General features: G+C 39.0%; 3 protein-coding genes across 3 annotated transcripts in view; 2 read left to right on the forward strand and 1 right to left on the reverse strand.

Moving 5' to 3' along the window:
* LOC137980606 (collectin-12-like) overlaps window positions 1-125 on the forward strand; it is a 12,493-nt gene extending 12,368 nt beyond the window's left edge. The window contains exon 6 of the mRNA XM_068828061.1: window positions 1-125. This exon is cut by the window's left edge and continues 1,071 nt beyond it. The gene's annotated coding sequence lies outside the window, so the exon portion shown is untranslated.
* Window positions 126-2,136: 2,011 nt separating this feature from the next.
* On the forward strand, window positions 2,137-7,359 carry LOC138006412 (U1 small nuclear ribonucleoprotein A-like). The gene is made up of 6 exons (XM_068852719.1): window positions 2,137-2,490; window positions 2,680-2,852; window positions 3,825-3,930; window positions 4,652-4,735; window positions 5,179-5,296; window positions 5,732-7,359. Exons 1-6 carry the CDS (start codon window positions 2,427-2,429, stop codon window positions 5,889-5,891), a joined length of 705 nt encoding a protein of 234 aa, XP_068708820.1. The 5' UTR covers window positions 2,137-2,426; the 3' UTR covers window positions 5,892-7,359.
* Window positions 7,360-8,577: 1,218 nt separating this feature from the next.
* On the reverse strand, window positions 8,578-11,486 carry LOC137980612 (large ribosomal subunit protein uL11-like). Its single transcript, XM_068828069.1, has 5 exons — window positions 11,323-11,486; window positions 11,148-11,221; window positions 10,090-10,270; window positions 9,271-9,470; window positions 8,578-8,652 (listed from the first exon to the last, which is right to left on the reverse strand). Exons 1-5 carry the CDS (start codon window positions 11,357-11,359, stop codon window positions 8,644-8,646), a joined length of 501 nt encoding a protein of 166 aa, XP_068684170.1. The 5' UTR covers window positions 11,360-11,486; the 3' UTR covers window positions 8,578-8,643.
* Window positions 11,487-11,543: the final 57 nt, after the last annotated feature.

Here is an 11,543-nt window from a genome sequence, read left to right on the forward strand (position 1 = left end):
TGTGATCCTGAAAGAGCAACCAATCGCTCTCCAATAAAAAAAACCTGCTTTATTAACTCCTTATGAAAAAAAATTTAAAGTTCCAGATTTTGCCATGAAATCTTTAATAAAGTTCGCATCGCAGTCACTGTTGTCGTTTGAATTCTCAGAAAGGTAATTATTTTCGATGCCGGCCAAAAGAATTACACTGAGCCCCAGGGAACCAGAATCATAATTTTGAATAAAATAGTCCAATTATGGAACTCGATGACCACCACGCAGATGAACTTCATACAAAGGTGACCAAATCTGTAAGCGCGCGGTAAGGAGTTTTATGTGAACACTTCCGCGCGAGTGGAGCCTGGTTGAAATTAAACACTCAATCAGACTCCATTGGCGCGAAATTGGGATTCTCGTAGACTGATTCATTGGCTGACGAACAACACAAATAATTAATTTCAATTTCCATTCAAACGATCGTTAATAATATGAATGATTTGAAAATGAAATTAAGATGACTTTGAAACGTCGTCTTCTATCGCTAATCTGTAGACGAAAGAACTGAGTGATCCTCGCACTCAACTCCAAGATTTAAGCAAATGTGACTTTATAAACACCTAAAAATTTCAGGCGGCTTCAACGAGATTTGAATCCAACATGACCTCTGCAATGCAAGTGTAATGCTCTACCAACTAAGCTATATGAAGCCACACAGTTGGGAGCAGGTCAGTTTCGTTGGGCTCATGTGTTCACTTACGCTTTCGTCTAAAACTCGCACTTCGAATGTACGTTTCTTTCATTCATCAGTCCCTTCACGGGAACACATGAGCCCAACGAATTGACCTGTTCCCAACTGTGTGGCTTCATAGTTCAGTTGGTAGAGCATTGCAACGGCATCGTAGAGGTCATGATAGCTTCGAATCCTGCCTGAAATTTTCTGGTGTTTTATTAAGTGACAATTGCTTAAATTGTGCGAGGATCACTCAGTTCTTCCGTCTAAAACTCGCTCTTCAAATATACATTTCTTTCATCGCTAAGCTTTTTTACTAAAAACCAAAATTAAAGACAAATAGTGAGAAAAATAGCTCACAAGGCAAATGACTTCTACATACTCTCAGTTGGGGTTCATGATTCAACATCATATAGTAGGGTCCTAATTATAAGTGGGTGCCATACATGAGAAAACTCGCACCGGCGTGAATTTCACACGGGGGTGACTTTTTTATTTCGTACCGCGTTTATGTGATGACCAGGTGAATTCGTATTGTGTTCACATGAAGGGACACCACTTGTTGATAAAATACAGGCGTGAAACCAAATTGCAAATTGAGGAAAAGCACGCGTGCGCTATTCGTTCCAGCCCCACATAGAGTGCTCGCAGTCCCTTCTCTGAGTTAGTCGGCAGTCCCTTCCGCCCGCTTTGGTCACGCAAGCAAGCCGACGAGGGGAGAATGGTGATTAAAGCGGCTCGCTTGCGTGACCAAAGTGGGCGGTTCGAGTAACTCAGAAGGGACTGTGAGCAGTCTACAGCCCTCAAGGAGGTCGATTTCACACCGGAACGAGTGGTCATTCCTAGTTTACATGATACCGTTGCGAGATTTCGCGCCGGAACGAAATTTTCGCCCCGGTGCAGCAACTGGGGTGAACTCGCGCCGGTGTGAGTCGCCCCAGCATGAGAGTTTTTGGTGGTATCATGTAAAGAAATACAGAACTAAGAGAGGGAACCGGAGTGAACTCGCGTCGGTGCGAAAGTCGCCCCGGTATCATGTAAACAGCCCCCAAGAGAACCTTCCCTTTTTTTCTGTCAACAATTCTGCTTTCTCTAACGTCCTTTCCCCCAACAATTCGTTGACAAATGAAATCGTTTTTGCCCAAAAGCTGTAACTGAATCGCGTACAAAAATTTCACAGGCTAGTGCGCCCTTTAATAAATCATGTTTCCCGTTTGTGCGCAAAATAGTTCATTACTATCCAACGAAGGCAATAGCCCACTTTCGATATATTGAAATTCAGTCTTGAACAAAAGGCACCATCTCGAGAGGCTCGGGCGAATAAAATTTTTATTTGTTCCCTAGAGCCTCGAAATGATGACTTTTGTTTAGGACTGAATTATTACAGCGAAGAAGACTGGGTACCAGTTTATACTTCATGTGTTTTTACATAATAGGACATAAGGAAAGTGCGCGTGGAACGTTTTCTATCCATCGACCATGCTGATTTAGAGAACGATCATTTGGAAATCTGCGTAAATCTCTTTTAATTCAGACCATCAAGACTGCAAGCTGTTGCATTCCATTACGTTTAGTCCCCGATTTACCTTTTTACTACAATCTTTTAGCTCTCTGTCGCAAACTAAGGAGTGCGAGATATTTTGTCGACTCAGTTGACAGCATAGTCAACGCGCATTTGTTGACTGTAAACAGTTCTCAGATACAACAGCGTACGACGATGGAAAATCCACCGAACCAAACTATCTACATCAATAACCTTAACGAGAAGGTCAAGAAAGAAGGTAAGTTCCTCATATAGCTTCTTGGCGAATTTATAGAAGTTATTTAGACTTGCTAGACTCAACATAATATTTTGATCGACAGCTGTGTATTACACAAACAGCTTGTTGAAATGACAAGTCTTTTCCAACAGTGTATTTCCCATTTACTTATGCTGATGAGTAATTCATGGTTTTCTCTTTATCTTCTAGAATTGAAGAAGTCTTTGTACGCGATCTTTTCACAGTTTGGGCCTATTTTAGACATTGTAGCACTCAAGACCCTCAAAATGAGAGGTCAGGCGTTTGTAGTGTTTAGAGACTTAACAAGTGCCACGAATGCACTACGTTCTATGCAAGGCTTCCCATTTTATGATAAACCAATGGTAAGTAAACGTCTATTCCCACAAATAACAGCATCAACTGACTGGGTATGTATATATATATGCTTTTGTGTAGTTCTTAGTGGAACAGTAAAAGCAATACATGTATATTTTGCATGCAGTACAAATCACTGTTATAAAATGTGCCAAGCCATTTCTTGCAGTGGCACTGTTTTGAGAACATGTTTTAAAAAGATCTTGCCTTTCGGCACCCTGTTAGCGGAGTCTTTCTTTTGCTTGCTTGATTTTGGCGTTCTCAAGAAAGAGTCTACATGAATTGAGTAAGATCTTTATTGAGCATGCATTTGTATGTTGCCAGAATACAGTTTCGACCCCAAGCCTAAATGCTTGGCTTCAAGCAGATCTCGCTGCCTTCTTGATTTTTTTATGGTATAGCGGGCTCAATCATAACGACCGGTTTTATCACTTAATGGATGCTTGCAATGGAAAAACCAGTTTGACGAAAGAAAAGGAAGATTGATTAGTCCAGAAGTTTGGGCTGCGCTGGCCTTAAATTTGACACAGTTCACAAGCAGGACTGGCGCAGTGGTGAGAGCACTCTCCTTTCACCATTGTGGCCCGGGATAGATTTTCAGAATCGACACCATATATGGCTCTGCTCCAAGAGGTTTTTTTCCTGGGTACTCTGGTTTTTCCCTCTTCTCAAAAACCTGCATTTGACTTGATTTGTTCTGATTTCAGTTGATTTGTAGTCTTCCAAATTAGTAGAGCACTCGTGCTTGGCTAAATAACGTTGAGACTTGAATTAAGTGATTATGAAGCCTCCTTTTCTCCTCCTTGGTAAAGAAAAAGACAAAAAGAGGCTCTGATAGCAGGGTGGCCTTTCATCTGCAGATAACTGAGTGGGTAGTCTTAAATCAAGTTAAATGCTTATCAATTGCATTTCACAAATGTTAAGCTACTGCTTTGTTTAAAAATCTAAATCATTAGTATTATTTATTCTGTGAACTCCAGAGAATACAATATGCGAAAAGCAAGTCTGATGCCGTATCTAAACTGGAAGGAACATACATTCAACGTGAAAAGAAGCCCAGGGAAAAGCGAAAAGCTCCAGAGCAAGGTGTGTGTTCAATGCAAGACAAAGCAGCATGCGAAGAAATTCAGGTCCGATATCCCAGGGCTACTGGATTTTGACCTTTACTAGCCTGATTGGCAAGTGGACAAAAGTTTCATAAGCTTTCCACGTAAATTCTACGATTGCACTTAACCATGTTTAGTCACAGAATGTGGACTTTGGACTTCGGAATTTAACTGGATGTTGACCAAGATATTGTAACATAAAAAAATCATTGAAATACTGTAAATTTTAGAGGCAATCGGCTAAAATTCCTTTGAACAAAGTGTAGGCTACCTATAGCCTCTTATGTTTGAAGTTCTGTGCCATCATGTCTTGGCCGTACTATCTTCAGCTAATACATTACTTTATTGTGTCATTGATTACAATAAGTTATCATTTTCATACATACATGTAGATGAAATTTATCCTATGCTTTGAATTTTTTGGTCTAGTTGAAAAGACTTTTGAGCTACTTCATGCCACCTATAGGCAAGCTGTTTTAAGTACTTTGTTTGCACCATGACAAAAATCTTAGATCAATACAGAAGAAGAAGAAACTTTATTTGTACTCTATTCTTGCCTGCGTATTGATTACAATAAAATGGTGTTATCTAAGTAAATTAGAGTACTGGCTGCTTAGAATAACCATAAGGGCTAGTGGAACCAAGAAGCCAAGACATGTGGCACCACTTAAATTCATTGCATGTTTTTTTATCACTTGCAGCTAAACCAGCCAAGCGCCAGCCTACTACCCAGTCTGCACCTGCAGCAGTGGCTCAGCCTGCAATGGCCCCAGTTGCACAAAATGGTAACTTTCAAGCAGCTTTGTTCATTCAAATGAATTCTGTAAAACTGGTTTGTAAGGAGCCTGAGTGAAAAACAGTCAACTTGCTTACTAATAGGTGCAAACTCGGCTATGCCTTGTCAACTTGCTTAGCTAAGTGAGCTTGCTTCAAGGCAAAGGTGACTTGACTGAACAAATTAATTGGGGACTTGGTACTTTAAATTTGTTAAGGTTTGTGATGGCAGGTGATGTTAAGTCAATGGTTTGTATTGCTAATTTTTTTTTTGAACTTGTTTTTTACTGAGTTCTCAGTTTAAATTCAAGACTGCTTTTGTTGGCCTCTGAATCTATGATTCATAGTCCGTTGATTTTTAAAGTCTGAATTATAGACTATTTCAACAGACATTCTGTGATTACTGTGGTGAAGAAACATTCATTTAATTTACATTTTGTGTGCTTTCTTTCAGTCATTCCAGCTGCAGTTCAACCTGCTGTGGTTGTACCAGAGTTGCCCAACAGTATTCTGTTCCTTACAAACCTGCCCAATGAGACTACGGAGCTGATGCTGTCCATGTTATTCAACCAGTACTGTTCATTGATAATTAGTTGATTACTGTAACAACACCCTGTATGCAATTATTCTTTCAGCATTACCAATGAGAATTGGGTGACCTTTCTGTTCTCAGTTACATTCGTGGTTTTCAGATGCAATAATAAGACTGATAGAACTGTTCAAATGGAATGTAGGAATGGAATTCAATTCCCAAAGGGTTCAGTAGTTTGCTATATCAAAATGGCTGCCATTTGTTTGTTAGAGAAGCTACATGTAGATAGTCGCTGGAATATTTTGGAATACCAAGGATTTCGGAAGTCCACTAAATGCTGTATTGAATCGATTTGCATCTGTTTCCCTTTGTCATCATCATATCCAGGCTCTTGGTCATGTTAATGAGTGGTGTAAAGATCTTATTGCATGATGTTACAATTTAATGATGGTGTTTTTGTCCTTCCTTGCTACAGATTTCCTGGATTCAAAGAGGTTCGTTTGGTACCTGGCCGTTCAGATATTGCCTTTGTGGAGTTCGAGAATGAAGTTCAATCTGGAACAGCTAAAGAAGCTTTACAGGGTTTCAGAATAACACCATCTCATGCCATGAAAATCTCTTATGCTAAAAAATGATTTTGGGTTTCTTGCAAGATAGTTTTGAAACTGGAAGTTAAGTTTTTGTTACACCCAATCAAACACATTACAAGAAGTTACTGAGAGGCCAGTTTCTAAAATGTTCAAAATTTCTTCTGATTCTTTGTTGGTGCTACGATCTTGCAACTCAAAAGGGGATCTTTTAAAAGTTTGTGTTAAAACAGGCATTGATCAATCCAGAGAAACAAGAAAGGTCTTCACTTAAGTAAGGTAATTGATGGTATTGATGGTTTGCATCTGAGATCACAGTGGCCATGTTTGTGAACAGAACAATGCATTAAAATGTCTTATGGGAATTTGAATCTATTATTATAGAAAACTTGTGGGGCGATTTTCTATTGATTTTTACACCAACTGGCCATCTCATCACACAGATGCAAACCAAGAATATGGATGCATGTCCTTGTAGTTTGATCATTTGCAGTTGCATTGCACAGAGGCTTCTGTTGTAAGTAGTTGTAAAAACAGTAAGAAGCAGCATTGCACTCTGCTGCAAGAAAAATTTAAAACTTGAAAACCACTCCGTGATAAGTCTTTTGAAATGTTTTTGACATTTTTCATACTCATAACACAAATGTACAGTACTTCTAAAAGGAAGGGCTGTATTTACAACTAAGGACTTTGCTTTTTAGCTTGGATTTTCTTGTCATATTATTTTTATGGCAGTAAACGATTCCTGACTCATGTAAAAAACTGTTGCAAGGTGTAGATGGCAGGAAGTTAACAGGGTACCTACCTCAATAGGCCATTTTCGAAGTATCAACATTCAGCTTGATAGTGAGGCAGAGAGGACAAAACGAATAGGAACAAGTTGCAATTAAGTGAAAGATATTAGCATATCATCCACTTTCCTTTTAATTGGTCTTTGTCCTCTAAATCTCTTTTTCAAGCTAACTTTTATTGGTAATATATCAAAAGTGGCCTATTCTTACAATGTCCAGACTGCAACAGTTATAAACAAAATGCTTTTTCCACTGACTGATGAAAATGTGGCAGTGAAAAACCTATTTTCTTATCAGTTTTGTTCTAACTCTGAGAAGCATGTGCAGTAAAAAGAAAGATTTAGACAAGAAAGTAATGCAATGACATTCAATATGGTGTGGTAGTCAAGTTTTTTTGTATCATTGAAAAAAGGAAAAAAATATAATTGGACATTGAGTAATGAGCAACAGTACTTTTTTCTTTCTAAAGCATTGCACTTAGCTTCCTGCAGCATTGCACAAGGCTGTTATTATTTGTATGAAAGAGATTTTTCTAAGCTGATACACTGTACACATTGGCTGAAGTGAAAGAACATGGTTGTTAGGCTCTGGCTTTGAAGTTTGCTGGACCCTATCGAAGATACTACACATTTCTTATCCTTGAGGGAATTAAAAGGACCTTGGCCGATAGAAGCGATTATACTTTTTGTCATGAATCTCTGTAATAAAAAAGCTTTATTAACGATGTTTCATTATTGTGTATGGAAGTCTTCCTCAAGGAAACAAATCACAACTTAGGTAGAGATGTCTTTTGGTCCATGGAGACAAGGGAATAATCCTTTGGTGCTGTCGTTAAGAATCATAAGTCCAATGAAACTCTTTTTCGCCCCTTTCTCCTTTTAGTGCCACCAATCATATCTGCAGCGACACTTGGGAGACTGCTCAAAACAATACAGTGTCCAGATTAAAATTGGTTCATTACAAGGGTGGGATGTGTCTTGTTCCTCTAAAGTGGCTGATGCCAGTAATGAATCTGTCAGTAATTGACGTTTGAGCTAGAGTTTGCATGGTTAGCCAAAGAATGGAAATGAACTACATGCCTCACACACAGTTCTGTATTAGTGGCTTCAGAAATGAGTGAACCCTTTGACGTTTAAACAGGCTAGATGTAGTATTTTACTCTGTGAGTCTACCGCGAGACGATTTTACTAGTCAATGGGGAACCCATGGGAGTCAATGGGTTAAGTCTACAAAAAAAATGAATCAAACCTACAACATCCCAATGAATGAAGGGGTAATTTCTAAAGAAACTGTGGTGCTGCGTCGGTGGGGAAGTAGTATACAAAAATTTGGTTTATCAACGGAGTTGATAATGTAAATTGACCACCGTACAGAGATTCTAAAAGCTAGAATCTAGTTTTTAACTACAACATTTCAGTTACGTTTTAAGGTCTCCAAGCTGAAATGGGTCAGCATTATTTTGTCTAGGCTTTTATGCTTTGTGTTTGACATTTTCATGCACAATGTAACAGTTATAAGTTATTTATCGTTGACAATGGTCATGCAATGTATCCATGAGAAGATGATATGCTGATTGTGCATAAACTGAAAGGAAAACACTGATGTAAGGTAGTTGCATGCTCGACCCATTCATGTTTAAGATCACCAGGTAAGATACATGTAGGTCATTTATCTGCATTCTTGCACTCAACACTACAGGTATCAAATACATGAACTTGCATTGCTATACAGTCGGAATTGTACGATACTCTTTACCCTTTTGGCCAGTGGGTCTACCCCTAGTTCACTGGGATTTTTGTGGCCTCATTCGTTCTTAATCAAATCTTGTTTTACCCATAAAGCCATTATTTTTTTTAACAGTTATGTTGCATAAATTTTATTACTCTGTGCCCTCTTCCCCACCTCCTCTGATAAAAGCCCAAAAGCAACTACAAAACAAAATGTATGCAACAATAAAGCAACTTTATTTTTTTATTTCCTTCTGATCAGCTTAACCTGAGGCAGAGGAGTCATTCATCCTAAAGGGAAAAAAGAGAACAAAATAATTACTGGATCACTGAAATTTTAAAAAAATCTTCATTTTCTTCATACTCATTCGTTATTAAAACACACGGCGTTATGTACCCAGAGGAAAAAATTATTTCTGTTATAGCTAAGTATAGAACGTCTTCTGTCCAGTTCTAAACAAGTCTGCCAACCATCAGGTTTCAGTACAATTCATGTTACACGAAAATATGAGGGAGCATATTATTTTGGCATGGGCCAGATTTAATTTCTTTATGTGCTGCTGACTGAAGGATACAAGGGTCTGCATGATGCACTTAAGCTTAGCAACAAAGTTACTGCAATGCCCACCTGCTGGCTGGAAGAATGCCAGTAATACTATAGTATTAGACAGTTGTCTAATAATCATTACAAGAGTAGCCAAGAAGTTGAATGGGGGACTAACCACAATTCAAGTGTGCATATAGTGTAGGATGGCAGATCTCCACTTTTCGACAACAAAATCTTGACCATTTGGCCTTGCTCAAGCCCTTGGCCTTGCTCCTCCTCAAGAATTTTAACATACACTGTAACTCTTTGAACACCAAGATCAAAATCTGAGGTTCACCTACTTTTGTGTAACACACACTTACATCAGGGATCTCTATTTCCTTGTCATTAATCTTGTCGATGATATCATGAGGTGGTTCTCCCTCAACTGTGCATCCAACAGACTGTGCCGTTCCAAGAATCTCCTTAACAGTTCCCTCCAGCTTACGAGCCATAGACCTTGGCCGCATGGTTTTGGCAATCTCAATGATTTGATCCAAGGTCAAATTACCATCATGTTTGACTGTAAAAAAAAAAAAAATTGGTTGGACACTACTCTAAAAAGCAATGAATGTACAACAGATAAAGTTGTTTGAGGTTTCAAGGCTGTTGCCTAAGAAAATTTTAAAGGGGCCCTCAAAGCTAAATGCTGAGAACTTAGGAGCCCAACATATGAAGTGAAAGGCGTTGCTGTGAAAAATTAAGGAGCCCACAGCTATTCTTTGGGAGCCCCAGGCTACCGGGCTCCTGTTAGGCAACAGCCTTGGGTTTGAATGTTGCTATGCACTAGATAATGATATTGAAAGTTGTTTTGATCGTGGCTATCCACATAATAGTGATGTATTGATAAAAAGTGTCACACAAGGCCCAGCCCATGTGACTAAACAATTCCCAAAACCTAGCATGAAATTCATCAATAAAGAATCAAAATAGCCCTCATGCAAGGGTTTCATTGGGATTTTGCTTGATTTTTGATGAGCATTTGGCAGCTGGGCACTTTTGATGCTTTTGATATGAGAAAGTATGCAGATGAACACAGCCAGACAAAGCCATGGCAAAAGTCTGAGTGTTTGCAGTCGTTCAATTTGGCCCGCTGGCCAGCCATTAATAGACCCCCTCCTCGTGGCTGATGAAATACTTACTGTTTTTAACCTTTTTGCGATCTCTTGGAGGTTCCTTTAGAGCTTTGATTATCAACGAAGATGCACTTGGTACAACTGACACTTTAGCCTGTCTGTTCTGGATAGTAAGCTGAACAGTTATACGCAGACCCTTCCAGTCCTGTGTTGCCTTGGCAATGTCATCTCCAACTTTCTTGGGAGACTAGTTTAAACAAAATGAACATTGCTCAAATGATTGATTAGGGAAAAAAACAATCAATGAATCGAATCGAATTTACAACCACTCTTACAAATCCAGCCTGTGAACAGAATGCATGAAACTCTACTCTCATAACCACGCTGCCTCCTTCATTCATGCCCCAAAAAGTCAAAATTTTTTCTAGCAATAAATTTTGCAAAAGTTAGAAGGACAAAAGGTCCTAGTCACAAGAATTTTTGAAACAATGGCCACCTTCCATTTAGAATGCTACTACGATTAACACTTTTTCAGATCTGCGCCTATGCATTTTGAAAAGAATTTCAACCTGATGCATGCGTTCAGAACCAAAAATTCAAAGTCATATCTTGAAGTATAATCTAAAGGTCACGAATAATGGTAGCACTGGTTACAAAAGTGCAAAAATTACTTATACTGGAAATTCTTGGTGCCAACATAATTTTTAAAAAATAACATCACAGCTGATCAAATGTGACAATTTTTAAAAATTGTATAAAAGATGATTCTGGGACTTAAGAGTCTAGAAAAAATTTCAGGATACTACATTTTTTACCTTCCTGTAGTAGCATCATTCCAAGGGAGTGGGGGAGGGGGGGGGGGGGGGTCGCAACAGTGTAACACTGTACATGTTTTGGTGTTTTCAGGCGAATACAAGCAAGTACCCGGCACAATATCTGAGTCATAGAATAACGTACTGTAAACAATGGATTACTGTTACACATGGGACAGCTCACTAATCTTTATTTAGCAACGATTCGACAAAAATCAGCAGACTTAATTGATTTGCAAAGTTATTCGATCCAATGTCCCATAAAAGCATTTCTACTTGAACTTAACGAAAAAAATACTTTTTATTCCTTACCAAACCAAGAGGTCCAATCTTTGGGGCGAGGGCTGATGTTGCACCAACTTCACCACCAGTGGCTCTGAGGTAAACTGATCAAGATATGACAAAAAAAAAAGACAAAATACGCTTTGTTTACTACTTTGGAAACTCGTGCACAACTCTCCACTGGACAATGAATAATGTCACGTACTGATTTTGATCTCATTAGGATCGAACTTAGGAGGCATTTTTTCAATAGATTGAAGTGCGATTGACGTCTGATGGCTGTGTGGATGGGTTGTTTTCAACCCGACCGATTTCCCTTCGAGGAAGAATGTTGCACAGCCACCACGAAAGAAAGAGAAAGAAGCGATATCCGGGATAGTGTAAATCTCCGCGCAAAGAGGTCTGGGTCGGTCTGGAATGGTCTGA

The sequence above is a fragment of the Montipora foliosa genome, chromosome 1 (assembly GCF_036669935.1).
Source record: "Montipora foliosa isolate CH-2021 chromosome 1, ASM3666993v2, whole genome shotgun sequence".
Classification (NCBI taxonomy): Eukaryota; Metazoa; Cnidaria; class Anthozoa; order Scleractinia; family Acroporidae; genus Montipora; species Montipora foliosa.